This window comes from Megascapheus bottae, chromosome 32 (genome assembly GCF_031878675.1).
Source record: "Megascapheus bottae isolate mThoBot1 chromosome 32, mThoBot2.hap1, whole genome shotgun sequence".
In the NCBI taxonomy this organism is placed as follows: Eukaryota; Metazoa; Chordata; class Mammalia; order Rodentia; family Geomyidae; genus Megascapheus; species Megascapheus bottae.
This window is the reverse complement of record NC_143540.1, coordinates 1,868,562-1,894,864: the sequence shown is the minus strand read 5'-3', so window position 1 is coordinate 1,894,864 and position 26,303 is coordinate 1,868,562. Positions and strand designations below refer to the sequence as shown.

At 47.6% G+C, this 26,303-nt stretch overlaps 1 protein-coding gene across 1 annotated transcript in view; it reads right to left on the bottom strand.

Moving 5' to 3' along the window:
- Slc9a9 (solute carrier family 9 member A9) overlaps window positions 1–21,439 on the bottom strand; it is a 203,614-nt gene extending 182,175 nt beyond the window's left edge. Inside the window, exons 1-5 of the mRNA XM_090323408.1 lie at window positions 21,299–21,439; window positions 15,755–16,195; window positions 11,593–11,795; window positions 2,868–2,945; window positions 1,805–1,881 (exon numbers count right to left, since the gene is read on the bottom strand). Coding sequence (XP_090179534.1) covers window positions 1,805–1,881; window positions 2,868–2,945; window positions 11,593–11,795; window positions 15,755–15,929 — 533 coding nt within the window. The 5' untranslated portion in view covers window positions 15,930–16,195; window positions 21,299–21,439. The remainder of the gene's footprint in view (window positions 1–1,804; window positions 1,882–2,867; window positions 2,946–11,592; window positions 11,796–15,754; window positions 16,196–21,298) is intronic.
- Between the last annotated feature and the right edge of the window lie 4,864 nt (window positions 21,440–26,303).

Below are 26,303 nucleotides of genomic sequence, written 5' to 3'. Positions count from 1 at the left end.
TCCCTCCAGTACTGGGTTTGAACCCGGAGCCTCCCTCTTGCTCAGCTAGCTTGATCAGCTGGTGTTCTATGTCTCAGGGTTTCTTGAGAGAGAGAGAGAGAGAGAGCCTCACAGTCCCGACCCCCTGTCGTGGAGAAGAACGGCAGAGAGGAATGTGTAGGAATTCAAGAAGAATTGCTGGAAGGAAAGGAAGACCTGACAGGACTTGCTGGGTCCGGAGCCGAGGCTCTGAGTTCTGTTTGCTGGTGGCCTTGACTCTGATGATGAGAGGAACTGACCTAGCCAATTAGGCTTTCAAGGTGTCTCATGTGAATATCAAACGTGCCCAGTCACGGGTCAGAAAAGTGCTGTCCCTCCCCAACATCCTGATGAAGAATTGAATACGTTGCAAGCTTTGGGTCACCCTGGGCAAACCACATGCCTGCAAGCCCACAACGACGTGTGCTGAAGGCTTCAGCTTCTCTGCTTTGACCCCCTGAGTATTTTCACACAGTGTAACTTAGTTCTATCAGCGTGTGTGTGTGTGTGTGTATGCTAGTGTTTGGGGTAGAGGACCTGGGTGCTGTCCCTGAGCTTTGTCACGTGAGAATGGGGCCCTGCCACTTGAGCCACACCTCTACTTCTTGCTTTTGGGTTGGGGAACTGGAGATAGAGATCTCCTAGACTCTCCTGTCTGGGCTGGCTTCGAACCGTTCTTCTCAGAGGTTTACCTCCTGAGTATCCAGGGTGACCGGTGTGAGCTACTACTGGAGTCTGGCTCAACTTCTACCTTTGGCTCCACAAAACGTCTCAGTGTTCAACACAAAATCTCTGGGGTGGAGGTGTGCGTGGAGGCTGCTCCTGGCACCTCCCCAGTGCCCACCGGCAGGAAATAATGGAGACTGCACGAGAGAAAGCAAGGCCAGGGGGGCAGCTAGAGCCTGGGTGTGGTGTCTTCTCACACCTGCCGGGGAGAGCTGGCCATTGCACGCGACTGAAGGCATCTTTATCACCGTAGTCGCAGCAGCCGCGCACTTTTCGGCAATGGATTATATAGGATCTGTGCGACTCAGGCGGGGCTTGCCATTTGGGGGCCATGTTTTGCGTTGTGATAAACTGCAAGCTACAGTCTGTGTCATCTGACTCAAGGCCCACGCAGCATCTCCAGTAAAATATATTGAAGATAAAGCTCAGATCACACAGCGTATCCACCACAAAAAAGCCATCCCTACAATATTTAATTCTGCTGGTATTTAGGATATTTAGACGTTTCTTTTTCAGTCTGATCTCATTAGAAAGCAAACAACTTCCTTTTCATCAGAAACTAATTGGCAGATAGTTACTAATGTCCTCCTCTCAAACCCAGGTAGGGTCCTGCAAACACGAGGGGAAAAATGCCTCGAGCATACACAATTCAAGCTACAAACAAATAATATGATGCACTTCAAGCGTGCCACATTTACTAAACCAGAGCCCCCACACTTAGAGAGGTAACCCAGCAACCCAGCTGCAGTCTGCTCTGTGTGTAGCAGATGCCTATCAATTCTGGAACCGAGTCAAGAACAATGTATAAAGATGGGGTATTCCGGGGGTAAAGTACAAGAGAAGAGAGCTCGCGTAGCACATGCAAGAACCTAGGCTGGATCCCCAGCACAGCAACAGACCAAACTGAAAAGCAAAACAAACCCAGATGTGACACACTAGGCCAAATAGAAAATTTGGCCGGCGAGCTCAATGAGGCAGAGTTCTGGAAGCTGAGCATCCTTCCCCACCCCAGATCCCCAACCTCCTATCACACGGAACTCAAGATCTGAATGTCACTTACCCGACGACCATGCAGGAGATGGCAGTGCCCAAGAAGGCGTACGTTAAAATTGATCCCAGGTTTTGAAAGAAGTGTCTCTAGGGAGGAGAAAAAAAAAAAAAGAAATAGATTTCAGAGAACATTTCTTAGTGTAACAGGAAATAAAACAAAAATTAGGCTTTCTTTAAAACAATTTTTTACAGGTCCTCCCTCCCTTTTCTACATCAGCCGATTTTGAATCTGAAATCCCACCTGAGCGTATTCTTGGAGATGTAAGAAATTTCACTGCAAGGACTGAGGGCAAGGAAGGGAACAGGAAAATAGAAAGTGTGGAAGGCAATGGGGTAGAGATGTGAGAAGCAGCTGGACCTGAGGTAAAGGAAGAAGCTGAGCAAGGATTGCACACACACACACACAACATATACGAGGCAATTTATATGTCATATATGTGCATGTACGTAATTATAAAGGATTTAAGCTACTTTTGGACAGCTGTTAAACCCCTGCTTTCTCTGACTTTTGCCTATCTTCTAAATGGGATACGAACAGATTCTAAAAAACTTGAGGTGTTGTGTTGGGGTGGAGTGGCGAATGAGGAGGGATGACGAGCAAAGCCAGCCTTCTGGATTTTTGTTTTTTACATGCTTGCTTGGTATTCTTACTTTAATTGTTTTGGTTTTGGTGGGAGTGCACTCGCTAGTCCTGGCGGCAAGGGGGCGCCTGGAATCCTGTGAGGGAGAACCTGCTGGGTTTTCACCAGGAAAGGCCAGGAGGATGAGAGGTGCTGGGATAATAGCATCTGACAGAAATGGGGTGCAGGCCGATCGTGTCATTTAATTTTTTTCCTGTTAATTTCTCACATTCACCTTGCGTTCAATAGCTGCGTGTTAGCCGTGGTACTGGGTGAGAGAGGTATTAGAAGAATCGAAGCACTTTAAGTTTGAATTTTTATTATACAATAATCAAGCTAATGATGGCTTATTAAATCGGCCATCCCAGAAAATAACCATTGTTCGCTGGTACTGGCAAAATTTCTACTAAACGATGAGAAGAAAAGAAAAGGACCCAATGGTCCCAGATTTACCTTCTTTAGACTATATCCTGCATGGAATATAATTGGCGGCAATAGAATGTTGAAGAAGATCTCTGGCTCAAACGTCATCTGCCAAGAAAGACAAAAGCACAGTAAGAAGCATGTTCCTTTAGGCCACAAGCACTAGATTTAATAAACAGGCAGTCTTACTGAGGTTGCATGAGGTAGATGTCACCATGCCATTAAGTTAGTGGAAGTGAACAGAGGAGAATATGCAAATTTAGGAGTTCCGAAGTAGAGTGGGAAAGTCACATTGTACATGGGAAAACTCGTACCTTTCCTTCCTGAGATCTGAGAAACAGGGCTCGAAGCCAGCCTAGGCAGGAAAGTCCATGAAACTCTTGCCCCCAATCAACCATCAGAAAAGCCGGACGTGAAGATGTGACTCAAATAGTAGCACACTAGCTAAATAGTAAAGCAACAACTCAAATAGTACAGCAAAGTGGCTCAGGTACAGAACCCAGGCCTCCAGTTCAAGATCTAGAACTGGTGCACACACACACACACACACACACACACACACACACACACACACGCATGCACACACATGCACGGATGTAGCCATCGGTAGAGATGGTAAAGATAACTGACACATCCATCCCATAAAAATGCAGTATATTATCTTATTTTCAGAAAAACAAACCTCTTTAGTAGGCAGGTTTTGAGTGTTAAATTTTATTCTGGATTCTAAATACATCTTCCCTTAGTACACCTCAAAATTCTATAATAGCTTTTGGAGACAAGCGTTAAAATGTTTTGACTTCACCTTTTATTCCCCCAGCTCTTGCTTTTAATGTATGGAAACCAACACAGTGGGGTAAAAATTGTTCCAGCTCATGATCTAGATCCCTTCTCTTCCCTAGACTATCAACAGTTGTTTTAAGGGGGCTGAACACTCACAGCCAAGCTTCCTGGGCTCTCGAATGTCATGCTTCTTGGCTTGGAGTCTACTTTCTTTGCTTCCATTTCTTTATCTTTATAGCGGACACAACAACAGGTACCTAATGATAAGATGCTTGTAAGGATGAAGCTACGTGGTATCTGTGAAAAGCTTGCAAGCTGTCGGTGCTCGCCTGACCACTCCTAAGCACTTTGTAAGGATTTATTATTACTCAGGAGGAAATGATAGATGAATGTGAGTGAGAATCTTCATTTGCCTTCTAAGCTTGGACTCCCGTGGGTATTCTATTGTTTTGGTGAGGCTTCATGGAGAGCAGAGCAAGGGCACATGTGAAGGTGTTAAGAGCAGAGCTGTGCTCTGGAGTGCTACAGGGATGCAGGCTTGTGGCTGGAGGAGCTGGGGGAGGGGGTTAACCTCTGACCTTGGCAGTGGGTTCTGCAAAACTGGGTTCTTTGCTCACAATGCCCTGCTCCCTGCACGCAGGTAAACTAATGGCCTATGCAGTTTATATTTTCTGGAGCAGACGGATGAAACGGGCAGGCTGAGAATGGCAGGCAGTATGCAAGCAGGATTTATTTGTATATACAAAACAGATTTGTGTTCCTTTCAGACTTGCTTGAGGCTCAAGAACTGCTAAATCAGAGCTGTGGGAGGAACTCCAGGCCCAGGCAATTGCTCAGAAATGGCTGGATCTGTGGCTGTACCAGCCTCCAGATGGAAATTACATGTGCCATTTCCCCAGACATTGTGTTCCAACCACGGCCTCTGAGGTAAGACTTTGGTTATGGTCTTGGTTGTTTAATTTTGTTGGTTGTGGGGCTTGAACTCAGGGCTTGGGCCCTATCCCTGAGCTTTTACGTTCAAGGCTAGCACTCTACCACTTGGAATCACAGTGCTATGAGGATTCAGATCCTGCAAATGATACGAGGGCAGTAACGCGTTAGGATGTTCACAAGGACACAGTGAATTTTAAATACTGCCCTGACCCGGGATTTGATATGGCCCGGGCATATCCACAGAGGTAGCTAGCGAAGTGACCCATATCATTTCTAAGCTTAGGTGGAATGTACCAAGTTAAATCCCCAAGTTCACCAGAGGGTCACAGAGGCAAAAGTTTTGCGTGGGCTTGAGTGTGAAGACACAGTGACTCACTCTGATTTCCCCGGGAGGGCATGTCGGTGTTCGACTGAACTACTAAAGAAATAAGACCTAAAAGAACCTAAAAGAGCCCGAGTGAGGGGCTGTGATTCATGTGGCACAGCTCTCTCAAAGAGGTCTTTTAAAAAACAGTGTGCCATCAGTTCTGGCAAGGCTCCGAGTGGTAACTGGGAAATGTAATTATCCCCATTTTCCTGGAGACAGGAGAAGAAATTAATGGCAGGCCAGGTGTCAATCAACGTGACAGGGACATGGCTGGGGGTTGGCGCCGCACACCAGGCAAACAGGACCAAGAGCAAAGAATGAGGTTTTTGTTGTTTGGGCCGCTGCCCATTCCCTTGAGGTAAGAAGCCTGTGATGTGTTCAAGCAATCCTCGAGGCTTGATTTCATTAAGAATGACTGATGAAATGAAGCTGGTAGCCCCCAAAGAAGACAGCCACTCAGGGTCGCTCTGCAGGAGGGCTGGCTGTCCAGGAAGCCTGGGCACTGAGTCGGGAAGGATGACCAGCAGGCAGAGCGATGTCCACCCATCCTGGCCACCGGCTGTGGCTCCTAAACCACAGGGGAGTCTGGAAGCTTCCTGAAATTTCAGGCATAGCTGGTGGCGAGGAATTTAAAATAGTAAGACTTCCCTACACCCCTACACCCCATTACTTCCCTCTTCCTTCATGAGCGCACGCAGGCTGGCAAAGAAACAGCAGGGAACTGGCCCCTGGAGACTGCACAAGCTCCTTCGCCTCTTTTGAACACTGAGCTGCATGCATTACCTACTTAAAGAATACAATGGTTTCTCTCTCTCCTCCCGCCACCAAAAAAAAAGAAAGAAAGAAAGAAAGAAAGAAAGAAATAAAGAAAGAAAGAACAAGAGGACTCCACAGGGTGATTTGTGCATGGGGTATCAGTACAGGGGCTGGATGAGGAGGGGTCAACCAGAACAAGCACAGGCACTGCTGCTAGAGAAGGAAGAGAAGCAAACACACCCAGGACAGAGACATCCACTCAGTCACCAAGTATTTACTCAAAATAAATCAAGCATGTGGCAGGGAGGATTGGAGGCTTAGCGGAGCTTAGAGGTGAAACATAGAGGTTTAAAAAAACAACAAAAAAGTAAAATCCCAGAAGGAGAAATCAACCTCTGTTTTGTTTCATTTTTGCACCTGGGTGAGCAGCTGGGAAATGTGGTTGAGAAAGCTGACTCCATGGCACAGGGAGAAGAGGGTGAGGGACGCAGAGGCTTTCGAACTTCTGTTCACCGAGTGGGGACAGGCTTGGAAATACGTGCTTGGTGGAAGGTCAGTGCCAAGGTCAGATGCTCCCATGTAATCAGCAGAGGGGAAACCGTCTGCAGTATGCAGGGAAGGCCTCTGGGCGCGAGGGCCATAGAAAAGAGAAGGGGAGGGGCCTCGAGCCTAGTGGTAGAGTGCTCGCCTAGCATGCACGAAACCCTGGGTTCGATTCCTCAGTACCACATGAACAGAAAAAGCCAGAAGTGGTGCCGTGGCTCAAGTGGTAGAGTGCTAGCCTTGAGAAAGCCCAAGGACAGTGCTCAGGCCCTGAGCTCAAGACCCAGGAGTGACAAAAAATAAAAAGGAAGGGCTCACACACGCTCGCACACGCTCACACTCACACACACTCCCACACTCCCACACTTGCATATACAAAATGCCCAGGAAATTGGAGACTGCGGATAAGCCAAGTGCCTTTTTTCCCCCCAGAATAACTCGTTAGGGATGCATTTGAGGTGTGTGCTTCCCGGTTCCTCACTAACACACAGACACGGGCAAGTGGGCAAAGCTCCAGTACCCACTTGTGGGTTTTTTTTTTTTTTTTGCTCCCAGGGCACCAAGTTCTCTAAGGGAAAATGGAATCCTTTTTATCAACCCTACCTCAACTTCAGCTACTGAAAAGTGCCGAGTGCAGGTGGAGGGTAAGTCTCCGGTGGGTTTCCCAAAGTGGATATGCCCGCCGGTCCTCTATGGCCGACTTGAACCATAAGGGGCAGTAAAGGGAGACGTGAGTGGTGAGAAAAGAGCGAGGGGGGACGCTCCGGGCTCCTCGGGAGAAGTGTTTTCCATTTCTCCCCTTTCTTCTGCAGAGCCCTGGTACACACAGGCACCCATCAGAGAGGTAGGCTGTGTGTCACACACAAACTTGTAGAGCTGGGGACACCTGGGCTCTTAGGCAGAGGTGGCCTTCGACGTGGCAGAGTCCTGTGTGGACATGGTGCTAATAGAAAGTTGGGGGAATTTATGGCCTCGTCTTCTAAGCACCAGGCTTCATCCAATCACAAGTACATTCTTTTTTCTGCAGCCCCACACTGTCCAAGCGTTCCACCTATGAGTCCCGTGGGTTACGATGGCCCTTCAAAGCAGCTTCAGAAGACATTCTATTCTGTGGTAGAGACCTTGGCGTAGGAACATGGGTACTGTGGTGTGGCTTTCTCTCTTTCTCCCTCCTCCCCCTCGCTCTCTCTCATTCTCCCAGCTTCTTATCATGCCTCAGCTGATACAAGATGAATGGCCTGGCACGGGGGGGGGGGGGGGGGGGGGGACAGAAGAGCTGAGTCAGCAGTGCAGGCCCGCTTGAGGGGACTGGAGAAGGAACGGGTGCTGAGATCAGCACAAAGCACGATTCGAGTCAGGTGATACGTTTTTAAAATGGGGCACTCTCCTTAAAAAGACAAAAATAATAATAAAGTTTTAAAAACGGACACGGAACTTTTCCACTGGCCTGCCTCGGGCATGGCCCTCTAAGAGCAGCCCGTGCCTGGGAAGGATTCGAGGAGGGGGAGAGGGAGGGGGCAGGCTAAAATTCACCGCCTGCCTGAACGTAACTTTTCTTGTTAAGTTCTAAAGAGCGGCCTTCTGGTCGCTGCCTGTAAGGAGCCTTCTCGTCACTGTGACCAAAGCCTGTTCAGAGAGGAAGGCTTGGCTTCAGTCCATCAGGGTAAGGGGATCAGATCAGATCACAGCAGCTAGGAAGGGGGGGTGAGAGGGAGACAGAGAAAGAGAGAGAGGGGGGGGGCGCCTGCCCTCGCTGGCTTTCTCCTTTCACCCTGTTGGTCTGTCCAGGACCCCAGCCCATCTAGGACACATCTTCCCACACCTGGAGACCCCACAGACACAGCCGGATGCCAGCTTTACAGCCCATCAGGCATCTCTCCACCCAGTGCATGGACAGTGGAGGTGCAGGACAGGCCCTGTGTGAACGAATTGAAAGATCCATTTTTCAGTTTGATCTGTTCAGACTTAAGGTCTAATGGAAATTCTTTCTCCTTCCTGCTTCCTGCCTGATTATTCACAGTCTCCTTCCTCTCCGCAGGCCTTGCAGTTCTCTCTCTGTCTCTCTCTGTCTCTGTCTCTGTCTCTGTCTCTCTCTCTCTCTCTCTCTCTCTCTCTCTCTCTCTCTCTCTCTCTGTCTCTCTCTCTCTCTTTCTCTCTCTCTCTCTCTCTCTCTCTCTCTCTCTCTCTCTCTCTCTCTCTCTCTCTCTCTCTCTCTCTCTCTCTGCCTGCCTCCCTCTCTGATTATTTCCAGATGAGGACTTCAGCCATTCAGCCCCCCGAACAGTAAACAGCCATCACAGAGCCCCATCCTTCACCCCGAGGAGAAATTCGTGAGGGCTATTTGGATACAAAATGGCCAGCAATGAAGCAGGTGCCGAGCAGCCGTGAGAAGGCCCACGGACAAGCCGAGGGAGACAGACGTCTAGCTACATCATCCGTGATCCAGTTCCACGAGTATCTGCCCAGCTCTGGGCCCACGGGGACACAAGGTGCCCTTGCCATGGATCAGACCCATGGGAGAGGGGCAGGGCAAGAGAGGAGGAAGAGGAGGAGCAGGAGAAAAGGAAGAAGAAGTCATGAGGAGATCGACCCGGGTGGGAAGGGTCTCAGGGTGCCAGACCTCGCACAGAAAGCCAGGCAAGCACTGCGGGTGGCAGGGCACTAGCTCATCCCTTTCAGACTTGGCTATGGTGAAGGAAGAGTGCTGCGACTTAATCGTGCTGTTGATGGGGCTTCAAGAGGTAGTTAAAGTACAGATGCAGCCCCCCCAACTTTTGTCTGCCCAGGGACGGGCCTGCAGGGCAGGGCACCCTGGGCCAGCCACGTGACGCACACTCATCTCTTCTGGGTTTTTCAGTGCCCGTTGAAAACCGAGCTCTCCTCCTCTTCACTTTTCTCTACAATGGGTATTTCTTCCTAAGCTCTGGATAATCCAAATGAGCTTGGGATATGGATAAATCAGATGGCGAAGGCCCAGCCAGTGTGAAAGACCTGGTAGAAGGCGCTAACTCAGGAGACTTATTTTTGCCCTCCACGTCCACATTCTCCTCTCCCGGATCGCGGTGTGGCTGGCTCTGCACTTCACTGAGCTCCCTGCTCTTACTTGGCCCCACCCCAGGGCACACATGGAAACATCCTTGGTCTGCATCCACTCATGTGAACAACCTTTTGGCACTTCAGATTCTGTCCCTTCCCAGACTCTAAACGCTCTGAGGACAGAAGTTTCCTTTTCTGCTATTTGTAGCACCTCAGTGATAATGAGCTTTCAACCCCCGTTCTTGGAATGACTAGACGAGCAGGGGAAAAGAAACACACACACACACAAAATGGTGTGGCCCAACGACTCCATGGAAATCGAATGGGAGACTCGGAGTCTTGAAACATCTGTGAGCTCATGGCAGAGGCCACATTTCTGCAAAGAAGATGGAAATAAAAAAAATAAAAATAAAAAAAATAAAAAAAAAGAAGATGGAAATAAGCAAATACACTTCAAGCTTCCTTCGTTCACAATTGATGTCCTGATTCAAGTTTAGGATGGAAGCAGTTAAGTCGGAGTCTGCAGGACTATCTCCTGTGGCCAGAGCCAAGACTTGTCAGAGTAGAGGAAATCAACACGGGACGCGAGCCGTGGCATTTGGAGAGGCCCTCTTCCCTCAGCTATTTCCTCAACACCTCCATGCTGGTTTGCCATCCGATGCTTGCTTCCATGTGGCACAGTTAGAGAAGCTTTCAAGGGGATTTCAAGGCAGCCCTTTCTGTATTATTCTCAAGAGTGTCCTAGGGTGATACTGCACACATTTGTCTCATGGTCCAGGGGCTCAGGTCAAGTTTTTTCTGCTAAGGGAAGAACTTTGCTCCTGCTTCTGTGTGTGTGTGTGTGTGTGTGTGTGTGTGTGTGTGTGTGTGTGTGTGTTTAATCAAGCAAAGGGAAAGGCTTGTACAAAAGGAGTTTCCAAATAAACTCAAGAGAATTAAAACTCCAATCCTCAATGTTAGGTCAAACGAGGAGACGTAGGGAAGTGGAAGAAAAAGACACAAAACGGAGATACTTTAGTTCATTTATTTAATGGCTCAAAAGTCACGAGATTAGCCAGTTCACTAAGCATTTTTCTGGAATCTCTACGATACTCAGTAACACGTATTTTGCTCTGCTGATGTATTTGCAGCAAGGTGAATTGTTTTTTTGTTTTTTTTTTTTTTGCCAGTCCTGAGCTTGAGCTCAGGGCCTGAGCACTGTCCTTGGACTTTCTCAAGGCTAGAGCTCTACCACTTGAGCCTCAGCACCACTTCTGGCTTTTTTCTATGTATGTGGTACCGAGGAATCGAACCCGGGTCTTCATGCATGCTAGGCAAGCACTTTAACCACTAGGCCAAACTCCCGGCCCGAGAATTGTCTTTGTTGACACAATAGCCAGGCCAGATTGCTCACTTAGTGTAACTTACCCCAAAATGACTTCCCTTATCAACAGCAGTGTCACTTTGCACACAGGAAGTAAAGACTTGGCAAAATTTTTGCTGGGCAACTTCCTTTAACTTTTTGCATGGTAGTCAACTGATTTATGAGTGACAGGAAATACAAATTTAACCATGCTGACAAGTCTTTTGAAAATGTACGGGGTCTGTAAGACCTTCCCAAGTCAATGGCCCACTACCTTTTCCAACTCACTGATGTGAATACCTGACATGCTAAATCAAAGGGGAATATATCCACAGGGAGACAGATTGATTCGCTCATCAGCTTTAAGCCATACTTATGTGACCTTCCCCTGACAAACAAGTCCTTTCTCCTAACTTCTGTGTATGCCACTTACAACACAAGTGCAGGAGCATGAATCAAAGTATCAAGAGAAGTAGAATTGGTAAATTAAAAAAAAAATCTTTGCCGGGCGCGGTGGCTCGCCTGTCATCCTAGCTACTCAGGAGACTGAGATCTGAGGATCAAGGTTCAAAGCCAGCCCGGGCACAAAAGGACCTGAGACTCTTATCTCCAATTAACCTTTAAAAAATGGGAAGTGGGGCTTGGCTCAAGGATAGGGTGGTAGCCTTGAGCTGAAGAGCTCAGGGACAGCGCCCAGGCTGAGTTCAAGCCCCATGAGCCACCAAAAAAGAAATCTTTATAACAAAACTTAACATAGTTGTCACTTGCAGATGGATTATATTACAACCTTCCCCTAGCTTTTCAGAAAATTTGCAGCTACGCTTACAAGAAGAGTAGCCTCCAAGCAATTGAATTATATGAGGGCCCTAGTAGTGGAGTGTGTAAAAGCATGTGTGTGGGGGACACATGTGAATGTGCTGCACGCGCATGGGGGCTCATATAGGCTGCAACCAATGACAGGCGAAACCCCGGCTTACGAGCAGATGGAGCCCTACCTTCTCCAGCAGGGTGTTGCCTTGGTGAGGACCGATGTTGTGCTGGCTGATTTCTCTCTTGTATTTGTACTCATAGACTTGGTCTGTGATGTTCACCAGCAGAGTCGAGGGGCTGAAGCTCAGTCGTCCGCACTCGTAGACAGTCCCGCTTTCCCTCTCAGCTGGCGCGGTGGCGTAGCGCAGAATCAGTCCCATGACGAGGCCTGGAAGAAGACGTGCACCTTCGTAATCACAGAAGGAACTCTAAAATGTAGACTATTTGGAGGTTTATAGGATTTGGAGGCTTTAGAATGTCTCTCTCTCCCTTCCTTCCCTTTCTCCCCCCGTCCCTCCCTTCCTTCCTTCCCTCCCTCCCTCGCTGCATCTAGGAAAGGCATGGAACTAAAAGAGGCACTTAAGAGTTTGAAGGCGCTCCATCCTTAAGCTAAGTCCCAGCCCTCGAATGCACGGTACTATAAACGTCTCATATAATTGGCAGGCACCGGTGATATATGATGGAATTTTTAGTGCTATCCGGGAGCAAGGAGCAGTTCTTCTTTTATGAACCGTGACCAGGGGACACAGGACCCTAAGTGAGCAGGGCTAAGTGCATCCGCTGCTCTCTCCACCAATATCGCCACCATTAATACTCATTCGGGCTTTTAGTCCAGTCTCGGTGAATCTCCTCGTGGCTTGTATTTTAAACCAGCACGGGTTCTAACCCTTCTGTTTAAAATTAACAAGAGCCACGGAATGTCACGAGACACAATTATCCTTAACTCTCGCTGGCGAAGAGAAGCTATTGTTATAATAATGCCACTAGTGTTTTGGAAGCACTCATTAACCCTTAGTAATGAGGAAAAGCTCCTTTCCACGTAAAGGATTCCTGCTATTTAACAGCATCGGATTTGTTTCCACTCAACACAGAGGCAGGCGGAGCGCACCGTGTCAAGGTTAACGATTTGACAAATGGGTTCTGACGATAATGATCAGAATCAGTCTCCCGTGTGCCTCTAGCTTCTCATTTTCTCAGCCTCTGATCCCTCCCCCCCTTTTTTTCCTTGAAGTTGGATTCCCACATCCACGAATGACGTATGTCCTGGAAGACAGGCCAGCAGAGAGGTGGTGGTGGACCTGGGCTGGAGTCATGGGAAACATGGACGGCTCACAGAATGGGAGCCAGGGATGACGCCACACAGTGCAGAAGAGCAAGAAGCGGGGAGCTTCGGCCAGACCCTCTGGCGGGTACCAGGAGCCAGGGCTCTCGTCCGCGAGGGTGTGCGAGGGAGGTGGAGAGGCACAGCCTGCTCCCAGATGGTCACATCTCCTTGGAAAAGAACGTTCCAGACTCCAGGTCACCCCCACAGCTATGTCTGTGTCTCCTGTGTCCTGAGAGTCACCCAGCGCTCCTCCCTCTGACGAAAGGGGCCCCTGCACAGTTTGATCCAGAAACCTGCTCCCCTTGGGGGGGGGTGTGCTGGAAGAGGAAGGTGGCTCTGCCCGGCCCGTGGGGACCTCTCTGTCCTTCTGTCCTCTCTGCTGGAAGGTCATGGGAAGGTCACGGGGGATGTACTTATCTTGAAGGATGGCTTTGGGTAAAGAGATGTGGCTGGAACCCCAGCTCAGCAGCTCACAAGACCTGACCTTCACCCCTCCGTGAAGTGTTTCTTTGTCCACAATGCCGAGGACCTGGATGGGTGTGTTTATTCTCCAAGGCTCTTTCCTGATCTAGAAATCCCAACGTCACCCGCAGACACCGGGCAATGCTTAGCCTCTCCTCCCTCCTCCTGATTAGAGTGGGGGTCTGTAGCTGCAGACCACTTCAGCACTGCAGAGAGAGTTCCTCTGTACCACATGTGGCATTTTGGGTGCTTTCTGGAGAAGGGGTATGAAGGGTGACCGACGCCACCCCTGCTGGCTGTTTCCAGAGCTTCTACTGTGAGTTGGACATGAGCCTAGAACAGCAGAATCCCACTGACTCTGCCGTCAGCAGCTGTTCAGGGTCGCAAACTCGCTCCACCTTCTCACCGTGTAAACTAAAGGCACTGGGAATGTTTCTACAGATTTCCAGCCCTTGTCTTCAATGCCATACACATCAGAGAACACTAAAATAGAAGCTCCTCACTGACTTGCATAGCTTAAGGTAAACCAAAGATATTCAATGTTCCAGTAATGATATATATACACTTCACAACTTTTATAATTCTTTTAAATTGCACTGGCTTTGTCTTTACTTTCAATAACTCTCACAGTGAGATATAAAAAGAGAAAGACAGGGCCGAGAGTTTGGCCTAGTGGTAGAGCGCTTGCCTAGCATGCACGAAGACCCAGGTTTGATTCCTCGGCACCACATACATGGGAAAAAGCCAGAAATGGTGCTGTGGCTCAAGTGGCAGAATGCTAGCCTTGAGGAAAAAGCGCAAGGAGAGTTCTCAGGCCCTGAGTTCAAGCCCTAGGACTGGCGCAAAAAAAAAAAAAGAAAAGAAAGATAGCACAAAACTGTACTTAATCCCATGCTTATAAACTCTAGCATAAACTACCTTAAGAACAGCAACATAAAGAGAAATACGCAGCTCAAGAACAATGAACCATGAAGTTGTATTTTAGCTCTGGTCACAGAGCTAAAGTGGGGGGTTTTCAAGGATGCATGGGAATCTGAAAGTTCCTCAACTCCAGAGTAAACATTAGCTTACGTGAATAGAAAGGGTTCCTGAACCTAAGTGCAGGCTTTTCAAGCAATCACTCACTCAAAGGCTGACAATCTTAAATCTGTGCTGTTGTGCTAATATATATTACATATAATCTATATATTATATAGTGTATAGCATATATGCTAGATATTATGTAGTATATATATAACACGTTACATACTATATATATATGTATATATCTTTAGTATGATGACAAGGATCTCATTGTTTCTGATGCCACAGATGTCATCTTTTATCTGTTAATTTATTAGGGAAGGTCCCCTGGAGTCTGGCTGAGGCTGTCACTGTGTCACTCCCTTACTGTTTAGCTTTTCTTCTTCTGGTTATAGATTTCCTCTCCTTGCAGGAGCTTTTCAATTGTGTGCTTTGAGCTTTCCCCTATGAAGGAATTGACTTCTGTGCCCTGAGTGGATGGATGCACGTGCACAACGGAAAAAAAAATAAATGTCATTATTTGGGTGGAAACTTCTGCCTTACATCCTAAGCACCCCACCGTGGGGTTCCGTGAAGACGTGGGCTTTCTTATATTCTCCCAATGCCACGTCACACATCAGCATATACCAGGGGCATTTGTCCTGTCATTGGAACGCGGGCAAAATAAAGGGGCTTTGGGGATCCCAAAATGAGACTGGGAGGGCGATCCAAAAAGCATGCTCTTTTCTACAAATTCTGGTGGTGAGTTTCCACGGAGTTCCCATCCACTATCGGCTGGGCCAACTGTCTTGCACCACCACCAGCAGCTGGTAAATGACAGGTGTCTTGCACCACCACCAGCAGCTGGTAAATGACAGGTGTCTTGCATTACGCGTGAGAAGACGCTCGTCGGGTCTGGGAAACGCCATCGTCACTTATTAAACTTTCTGAAAAGAAAATGCTTTGGGAAGTTGCTCACTTGCTTCTGTAAATAGTGGATTGCAGGGACGCGGGAGACACAGGCAAATAATTCTACTAAGGATGCTAATTGTGACTAAGAACCTAAATCAGGTGAGGAAACGCAAAGTCCTGCATGAGGGAGCAAGAGCTCCCTCATAATGCTTTATTCTAGGGAAACAAAGCATCGCGGCCGTCAGGGGTGGGGTGTGGCCCGAGTGTGTGATCTCCTGGACACTAGTGGCAGGGAGGGAGTTTGCTTCCGACAGTGTTCCGTGAAGTTCTTGGGAGAAGTGGAGGAGGAGGAAGGCTGCTCTGCTCAGACCTCCATGCCCCCAGCCCCTCGCTGGGCCCCTCTCCACATGACAATAGAGCCACAGCGGATAGCTGACACACTTCTGCTCTGGCACATTTCCCCCTGGGGCACCACTGGGGAGAGACTGGCGTCCCTTCCACCGGGGCGTCGTCCTGCAAGCTCTTGCATTTCAATCAGCTCATTCTCTCCGGTTTGGTTTCGGTACCCGGCCCTCTGTCTCTAATGACACCCAGGCAACAAGTTTCACACTTGAGGTGGCTGCACACCTCGCAGGCGTCACACTCACCGTACACCATCGCCCCTCCGGTCTCGTGCAAGAAGCGGAAGCGGTGGTTTTTGAACAGCCAGATCGTCAGAATGGTGAGGATGAGCAGAAAATTAAAGACCAGCAGCTCCACGGCTCCCTGGTGTTGGAAGTGATACCCAGGCTTCTCCGACACCCGCTGGGACTGTCCCTCCATGCTCCAGACTCCCCCGGAGGGTCTTAGATAAAACCCCGGGACAGGACCGCCTTGACCGGGGTGTGCCAAAGCCAGTCCGGCAGCTAGGAAATTTCAGAATAAATAAACACTGTGGCTTCACTCTGGGCTTCACCAGCATTTGATTCTGGCTTAGTATTCTGTTGGCTTCTAGTTACGACTTCCTGTTTCTCTCTTAAAGCAGCCCCGTCTCTTTTTCCAACTCCAGACTGGGTTTCATCATGAACTCTACCTTTAAGTGATTCATTCTGGTGGAAAGAAGCACATTTTTTTTTTATTTTGGTGGCAAATCTGCAAATGATAATCTTAGGTTGTCTGGGCATTCCAAACAGCTTTTTCCTCAGCCCAGTAACTGGTGAATTATAAATGAATAGTAAAACAACTCACCTTGCATTCACCACATTTTCTAGGTTCACAAAGGCAATTCCCAATTTGCAACCTTACACACTAAAATCTGTGAAGTTTTTATTCCCCCTCCAACCAGAGCCTGAAGTCATTTCAGAACAAACCAGATCTGAAATGATTTCACGGGAATTTTTATAAGTTGTGAGGTGCAAGTTTAGGACTCTTTCGGTTTGTGTATCCTTCACAGTCATAAAGCAGAATTTAAACTCTGACTCAACTCTCCTTTCTTTTAACAAGAAAAAAATAAAAATGAAAGGCAAGTAGAAAAAGTCTCTATCTCCACAACTACACGATTAGACTATATTGACTTAAAAAATGGGGAGGAAGGAGGTGTGATGATTCATGCCTATAATCCTGCAGACTCAGGGGACAGATATTGGGCTAGCCCAGGCAACAGATTAGCAAGGCCTGATCTCAATTTATAAACTCAATGTAGTGCTACAAGCCTATCAACCTCAGCTAAGTAGGAAGAATAAACCAGGGGGTCATAGCTCAAGCCAACCTGAGTGAAAGGCAAGACCCTATTAAAAATACAAGACAAGCAACCGAGATTGGGGAGTGGTACAAAGTGGTGGAGGGCAAGAAACTTAAATATATATCTTTGAAAGAAGAAGCCACAAGGTCATTGTCAGCGATACACAGACAGGATTTCTTTGAGGGCTGTGGCCTGATATCCAGACGCATCCTGCAGGAATGGTTCTGCCCCAGCCAGGAAGGTTCCAGACTCACAGAACTAAGTCATGGCGGTGATAGTTTTGCAGACCAGCCTCCACATGGAAGGTAGTTTCTGCTTCCAGCTCTGTTTCTAAGCTTTTGGAAACACAGTGGTTGGAGACAATAGATCCAGGGCCTCTGTCCATTTCTAAGCAAATATTCCGGCTGTCGTGCCTTCGCTCACTCATACTTCGGTGCAATCTAGGTTTTGCTTGGGGTTTTGTGAGGTTCTTTTTCATAATAATACTCTCTACTCCAGAGTAGTATTTCTCTAGAATTTCCATTTTGATAGCACTCCCATTCAGCTGAAGCAGTGGAATGCCCTGAGCGTGGGGTTGTCACGGCTGCCTGACCTCGGGGTTGGGGGGGGGGTGACCCATCGATCACACATTTCACCCTCAGAGAAGGTCTGTCCACAATTGAACACCAGCTTCTGCTGCTTCAGCTTCTTTATCTTGTGCAACTTGGAAGCAGATTTCCTGCGGGGTATTTTGGTGCATGCGTGCAGACGCCAGTCCGGGAGCCTGCATGGCAGGAGTCACTGGGATGACTCATCTCCACACAGCCTGGAAACCCTCAGCTAAGGCTGGGTGCAGCTCTGCCTGCGGCTGCCGCCCTCCCAGCTCTGCAGCCCAGCAGGTTCAGGCTCGCATCCTCGGCTTTGCAAGATGCACACAAATTCCCAACCCAGGACCTTCCAGTCTTCGTCGTCGTCATGCACAATCATCGCTAAATGACTTGGGTCGCCTTTTATCCTCGTGACTCTATCTGAAGAAAATAAATGGCCCCTGGCTGCCTTTGAACACCCCGTTTCACGCTTTTACCCAGAAAAGAGACGTCAGAAAAGTAAAGGGGCTGTGGAAGTCTGGCTCACCGAGCCTGAGCTCCTGTATGGACACAGTCTGGTAGACACCCTCCATTCCAACTCCATCCATCCCAGCTTACTCCCTCACTCTTTTGGTTTACTGCATGGTTGTAATGTGCAACTAAATCACACCTGGTTTGGTGACCAACGATATGGTTTCTTCTTGGTTTAAGGAAGGAAAAAAAAAAACTACATAGTACCAGTGGAAAGAAAATTCAATTTGCCTTAAAATAACATTTTCTTGTGGTAATATCTAAAAATATATGTCACATAGTGGGGGTTAACATGCTGTATCCCTGAATTCCCAGTACCTCATCCAGGAGGCAGAAAAGGGAAAGTTGTGAGTTTGAAGCCAGCCTGAGCTACCTAGTGAGATTCCACATCAAAAATCTAAGTAAATGGCTATAAGCTACTTTCAGTGGCTCACGCCGGTAATTCTGAGAGGACTGCCATTTTAGGATGGCTAGAGCAAAGGGTTCAAATGAAAGCCGAGCGCTGTGACATATACCTAGTATCAGGAAATTTAAGTAGGAGGATCAAGGTCCAGGCAAATACCTAGAAAATAACAGCTCAAAAGGCTAGGTGTGTGGCTCCAGTGAAAGAGTGTCTGCCTAGCAAGTGAAAAGCTCCCTGAGTTCATACTCCAGTACTGACAAAAAATAAATGGTTTGAGAGTAAACTGGGATTCTTTGATGACTATAAGCTGGCACCTGTACATCAGAAGACACATGCGCCTCACACCTCCAGCCTGAGCTTTCCTCTGTTCATCTGAGTCCAAACAGCAGGTTTTAAGGGTGCCACAGGGACAATGCAATTTCATTTCTGCAGAAAGGCTTTGTGAATTACTGTGAGAAAAAGGTTCACCACTTCTCAAAGCCCCTATGTTTTTTCCCCCAGTCCTGGGCTTGAGCTCAGGGCCTGAGCACTGTCCTTGGACTTTCTCAAGGCTAGAGCTCTACCACTTGAGCCTCAGCACCACTTCCGGCTTTTTTCTATGTATGTGGTACCAAGGAATCGAACCCGGGTCTTCGTGCATGCTAGGCAAGCACTCTACCACTAGGCCAAACTCCCGGCCCCCCCTATTTTTATTTTTTTGTTATCATCACATGTGGTTTCAAGACTCCTTGGCTGCCTAGGCTGTGTGGATACATGAAGGAGAGCAATTGTATCTGTCAGTCAGAAGGGCCATGCATGTAAATAATCCATTCTCATTTCCATACTGTAGGTGTGGGAAAGAGTGGGTGTCTCTGATTATAATTAGCACCCAGAGACCACAATTAGGGTGATCACAGAGCACACTGAGTTCTGGAAGTGGCTGGAAAGATTCTTCTGAATCCTTAGGTCCTTCAACAAAATCACATACATGGCTATGTTTTTACTTGTCCTTCAGATCTTTGCTCTGAGGATCAACTACATGACTTTTCTCCAGTAAATCTGGGGTTCAAAACCAATGAGAGTGACCAGTTTTGACGGGTCGAATGAAGAATCTGTTTCAGAAAGCAAAAGAAACAAAATGTCTTCCTGATTACAGTCCGAATTGATTTCAACTGTGTCAGTTAAGAAACTGCTGGATTTGGAAAAGGAAGAAGCAGCAGGATGTCAGCAATTCACACAGTATTGGGTTTCACCATGGAGTCTGCCCTCCAAACTGGATTTATCGCCTTGTGCAAAACAGATTCGTTCTTTTAGACTCCGCAGCCTTCCATCACCGACACCAAGGGAGAATCGGAGGCGTCTAGTGAGCTCTGTCCAATACGGTGTCTTTGCCGGCTGCGCCACATGTAACCCAGCTAGCAGGGAGGCTGAGAGCGGTCAGTGTCCGCAGCAGAAACCTCACAATGGCTCCCGTCAGCCTTTGGAGTAAGGATGGCTTTATTTTGTTCTGGCCTCTACTTCATCTTAAAAATCTAGCATATTGGAAATGGTGCCGAGGCTCTAGGGGAAGAGCTCAGGGACAACGCCCAGGCCCAGAGTTCAAGATCCACAACCAACCAATAAATACAAGAAAATAAATAAAAATAAAAATCTAGCATATTCCCTACAGGAAGCGAGTCCTCTTGTTCATCCCTTCAAAGTTGCTCTTTAGTGCTTCGTCCTAGGAACACATGAAGAATTCTAACATTATTTCTTCTATACCGGGACTGGCTGGGTCTGTCAGTGTGCAGGTCGACCAGTAGACGCTACTCTTTCTTGTCCTCGTCTAAGGTTGTGCTTACAGATGTTCTATTTACGAATACAAGGAATACCACGTGATTAACTAGATTTCATTTGTTCCTATAAACTAAGAAAATACATAGAGATGCCTACAGCTTCCTTGGGCTGTGTAGTCACACTTCATGGGAAAGCAGCCCCTCACCAGACTGCTCCAGCCTCTGATTTTTTTTTGTTTTTAATTCTGAGTCTGCCACAAGCATGTGACAGCTCTTAAATTTTCTTTTTTTGAGAAATGCTGTTTTTATCTCTGTCATTGTAACGTGTATCTTGACAATGTGCCGGGGACATTCTGGGGATTAAATATCAAATGATGGCAAAGCACCATGAAAGCCCTAAGTGGGGCTCTTAATAATTTAAGAAGAAGCAAGCCTTCCCCTGAGTGGCTGAAAGTGTGGTGTGCTGGCTGCATCGTTTCTCATTTCAGGGAAACATCCTCTACCCTGAGCTTCTCATCTGAAGAGCACCCACCTGCCTCTCCTCATCCATGACAAAAATGCTTCAGCAGAAGATGCCCTGCCCCCTCCCGTGACGACGCCACCTCCTGCCAGGATGTCACCCCCGCGTGATGACAGACGTGTTAAGTTCTGTTCCCCGTGTCTCCTTCCATCAGCAACCCCGAGCGTCAGTCTGCTCTTTCCTGTCCTGGTTTACTCCATGATAAAAGGGGACCAGCACTGTGAGTCACTTGACAAAGGTGGGCTGTGGGGAAGCCACATTCATGACTCAGGGTTTTCACGAGAAAGGGATCCGGACGTCTACGCTTCCATCAGAAAGAACGGCACGGGCCCCTTGTGAAGTAAGCCAGACCCCAAGAGACACAGGCGCCACGGTCTCCCTCATTTGTAATCATCAGGGCGCGTAGGGATAGTCCCGGCCGAGGGTCACAACAGCTCAATAGCTGTGCACTGACCACCAGATAAGATGAGGCTCAGTGAAACGAACTCCAAGGTACAGAAGCGAGAGGTGTGAAGGTATTTCTTTCTTCTTTCACTCCCCCTCCCCCCCCCACCTTTGGTTAGTCCTCTGCTGTCACTGTACTTGATTTGGGTACCCGGTGTCACGTCTATATGTTTATCTGATTTGGAAAGAGAGAGGGAAGAACCAAATGGCGAGACAAAGGACACGGGGGAACCAACGGGAAAGCCATACTCACGGGAGTTGCTGCGCTGTCAGTGCGGCTCATGGGGAAGCCTGCTTTCCAGCTTTCCCTCGGCGGTTGAGAAAGGGAGATTTTAGTCCCTCAGTCTTGGTCGGATTCCGGACACCGCTCAGAAGTGGTTAGGGCCACGTGGCACTGGGGGAAACAGGGAAAGCAGCGTCGGATGTGGACAAAGCCAGGAACCAAAGGGTTAGCAACAGAGAGGGGGTTGTCACTAGTGTCTAACTTGTTGACTGGCACTCATTTTGACCGTCTGGATTTACCTTGGCTTTTACGATCTTGCTGACAAAGGTTTAATTTAGGAGAAATCCCAGGGGAATTCAGATCCGGTGTCTGGCATATAAAAATAATAGTCCTGTTGTGCTGGGGACATTATTTTGTGCCAGCCACTCTTATTAGTACTTTACACATAACTTGTTAAAACCTACAATAACCCAATATGGAAGGAACTGTAATCAGGAGGAGATGAGGATATTAGGGTAGTAGAAATAACTGGATTGACCTCAGTGGCAAAACCACTGAGCAGAGCCAGTGAGGTCTGACTGCAGAATCTAGGTTTCTCATAACGATGATGCTGTGTTTCTGTTCTACAAAACTGTCCCCCAATCTCTGTATTTATTATTTGGGTCTACCCTGGATAAATCTTGATGGCTGTTAGAGTCATGAGTAAAGATGGCACTGATAAAAGAATTTCTGTTCAAAACATGGCCTATGATTAATTTTCATCCTAAAAATATAGAGGCAGGCTTCTGCTTAACATCCGTTTTCAGATTTAAATTCACACTGGAAGTAGTTCGTCGAAGATCGTTTTATTGTGTGCTACTGTTTGTCAAAGATCCTCCAACATCAAAAGGGAGGGCACACGTGGTACCTTTTCCCTTTCCAGTACCTTTCACTCTCAGACTGAGTCCCCGGGGCCCGGGGGGGAAGAGGCAGGCCTGGAAGTGGCCGGCGAGGGGTTCAAATACACCTGAGACTCCCCACAGCACGTGTGCAAAAGTACTTCAGAGGCCTTCTCAGAAACTTCCCAGCACGTCTCCATGTTACAGTAAATGCATCACCGTGACCACGGTTGTCCCAGCACCGAGTGGTCTAAAGTGATGTGTGACTTACTCTGCTCATGTATCTGTGGTTTGGGCGGAGCGAGGTCCTGGCGGCAGTGGGATGAGTGGCCGGCTTGGTCCAGGCTGGAGTACGTGGGCAGCTCTCTGGAGGCTGGACACCTGCGTTCCCTCATCTTGGCTGTGGGAGAGCACCGGGCAGAGTTCAAGGGCGGAGAATCTCTGCAGAAGAAGGAAGCCAGAGGGTGGACTGATTGCCTTTCATCCATTACCTTTGAAATGCAAATAGTGACTTCTTAGGGATCCCAGGCCACCCAGTTTCAAAGCATGTCCCTGCCACCTGGTAGAAGTGGGGACAGATGTCACAGGATGCTGCAGTTATCTTTGGGAAGTCTGATTTGTCCTGCTGTCTTTAAGGTGGACTTGTGCTTCTTAAAAACAAAAGCAGCTATTACTCACAAAGAGGTTGTAGAATAAATAATACATTTGTGTGGTTCAAAACTCAAAGCACAAACAAGCATCTGTGTGTCGCTCTTCACCTGCCTGTCTGTTCCTTTCTCACGTGTGTGTGTGTGTGTGTGTGTAGACAGAAGTATAGGGAAAGGCTTCACTCACTAACCTTCCGTCTTCTAGATCCTTTTTGTGAGCACACCATATATTATTAGTTCTCTGTGTGTCCTTTGCCTCTATGAGCAAATTAAGTATGTATAATAAACCTCTCCTCCAACTGTAACTACATATCCATATAACTACATATAACTACTAATCCTACCTATCCATCTATCTATCTGTCTGTCTGTCTGTCTATCATGTCTCCCAGTCTTTTTTTTTTCAGCCAGTCTTGGGCTTGAGCTCAGGGCCTGAGCACTGTCCTTGGACTTTCTCAAGGCTAGAGCTCTACCACTTGAGCCTCAGCACCACTTCCGGCTTTTTCTATGTATGTAGTACTGAGGAATCGAACCCGGGTCTTCATGCATGCTAGGCAAGCACTTTAACCACTAGGCCAAACTCCTGGCCCCATAACCAGTTATCTACTAATAAACATTTACGATTGATTCCACGAAAGTACTATTACAAATAACACTGTAATAAACAACCCACTGCATCTGTCACTTTATTTTTGTGCGTTTATTTATAGGGTGTATTTTCTGCGAGTAGAGTGTATGGATCACCGGCTTTGTTCACTGGCAGTTTTGCTAGAGTTTTGCCAAAACTCAGCACGGAGTTTGACAGTGTCTGTTTTATGGCATGATCCAGAATATGCTTGGTCTCTGTCAAGGTGCTGAGTGAGAAACGGTTGAGTCACAGGCAGTTTTTCATTGGGAGTGGAGAGACTTTCATGTTTTCTTTTCTTTGAACTATGTGTGCATAGCCTTTCTCTTCTAAAGAGCATTTTAGAGAGCAGGGAGCCTCTTCATAGTTGTTATTCATGTCATTATTACTTAGCTTCTTTGTAAGGAGCCAGCTCTGATCAGATATGGCAGACATTTGAAACCACTGTCCTGGATTCCTTCTCCAGCTCAGAGCTCAGAGGCCAGGGCAGAGGCAGATCCGAGTGTGGGCAGGAGATTCAATACCAGCGAACGACATCAGAGCCCAAGAAACAACCTGAAGATTTTCGTCATTGATGTTCATTTATTTTACTTTAGTAACATCAGTAAGTGAGGAGTCACATATAATAAAACCAATAGATGCTACCTTTTGTGAACTTCCAACCTCCAGAGCTTTGTTTTTAGACAAGGACAAGACATTGAAGGGCTGTTTCTCCCTTAGAGGAAAATTTCAATACAAAGTGGAATTGCGTTTTAGAGAGAGATGAGCTTCCTTGCTGACTACGCTTTTAGGAGATTGTTTTTGAGTACAGTTTGTGTGTGTGAGATAACAATACCTGAATGAAAGTGATTTTTTTTTTACTTTCTTCTCATCTGTATTTTCCTGACCTGTGGGAATGTGTTTGCTTACGCATTTTAGACTCTTGCTAGGAAGAATGGGGTGGGGTTCACTCGGTGTCTGAGAGCACAGATAAATCACAGATAGTGCACAGAGGGTATACTGTGGCAGTGTACCTGAGTATGGGAGAGGGTGGAGGTGAGCATGGGACAGTACTGAATCCTGCCCGGCGTAAGGTTTTCCTTTACTCTGGGACTGTAGGTCAGAAGATCAGAAGAGGCAGTGGATTCACAGCAAGTTCGAAGAGGGAGGGGAAAAAAGACAATTCTTTTTCTCACTATCTCCAGCTTTTCCAGGAGACTTTATAAATGCATACAAGGTAACATTTGACCAGAGATACCTCAAATGGGCTGTCCACATGTTCCTATGTTTGTCTGCATTTTATAATCTGGCTAACTCTCTTGGTGGGGGGCAAATTATATATGAGAACCAGCGGCATAGTGTCGTTACGAGCTGAACAGAGTCGCTTTGAGACCGAGCCCTTTATCTAAATGGACGGTGTGGGCTATTGTCCCTTGCCTGAGGAAGCCACTCTTGATAATACAGAAGATAAGAGTCATATGGAAGACATAGACCACAGCTCATTCTCCATTGCCTGGCTCTCCCACAGACACAGGAAGCTACAGGTATTTCTCTGCCCGCTACAGCATGACATTGCTTTTGTGCAGCTATTCACAGTAGAAAGAAGAGGGACAGTCTTGGGCAAAACGCTGGCACCCTCCCTGGCCATCTGTGGGCTCCTCTCAGAGTTCTTCTCCCCGGCTCTCCCTTGTGCGACCCAGAGACCAATGTCTGTTAACATGCCAGCGTTCGGTCCTCGAGGCTTTCCTTTAAGGTGGAGAGCTTACACCAGGGTCCTCGCAAACACAAGAGCCTTCCACAGGGCCACCCTGGACTAGGACACGTAGACACTGATGGCTCTTGAGCGCATCGGTGGATGGGAAAGGAGAGAACCTGAGGGGGGAAAACCAGGACGGCTCTAAGTGGGACGGGCGCTCTGGTAGTATAGCCCAGTCAGCTTGGAGGCGTATAAGCAGCAGGGCAATGATGTGAAGAGACATGAAAAGGGAAGCGTAAAGTGTGACAGCTCACGGGAGCGTTGGGGGCGTCTTTTCTTCCACATTGGGTGACTCCAGTCTTGTTTCAGCACGTGGTCCTTAGCCAACCCGTAGTGGGGAAACATTCCTGAAACGACTGGCAGTGAAAAAGCCCAGTGCTACATTCTGAACGTCAGGAGAGTCCCACCAGGGTCCAGAGAGATAAAGGCAAGCATTCCAAGCGCTGTTTCATAAAGAAATAGAAGGTGAACGATGGTTAGATAAATGGGAGGATGAAGTGAAATGCGAAAAATTGTGCTAAGGTTGCTTTATCTACTGAAAATCCACCTCGGATTCATTCAACTAAGTCTGGTCCAATATATGGAATTGCTGAGAGTAAGCCTTGAAGACCACGGGAGGCTCTGGGAGACCGTGAGGCCTAGTGTGCAGTCTGCTTCGTGTCCCATATCAAGCTCGTGTGTTCCCTCCGTTAAGTCCTTCCTTTCTATCCTGAGAGCTCCAACTATCAAGAAGCGTCTGTCCCTTTCTGAGTTCTTTAGCAAGATCTGAGCTCCTTTGAGCTATCCTCTGGGAAAGGGTTCCTAAAGGCTCCTCCACAAGATTCTACCTCTGAGAAGCAAAATGAAAAGCAACAGTTTTCTGGACTCCCAGTTTTCTGAACTCCCCAGTTTTTTTGTTTGTTTTTTTTTGCGGTGGCCCTTGAGGTAAGGTGTCAGCCTGCATAATAAAGCTCTTAGTGTTTCTTCCCCATCTGTGATAATCAGATCAAATTGCAGACTTGAAATGTTAAGTGACCCAGAATATGAATGAAGTCGCCCCTGATGTAATTTCAGCCCCACCAAAAAAAAATGGGTCTGGCTTCATTCTGAGAATCTAGGACTGAGCCAACAGAAGCAAAGGAAGCTGAAATTGAGATTAAATAAGCCAATC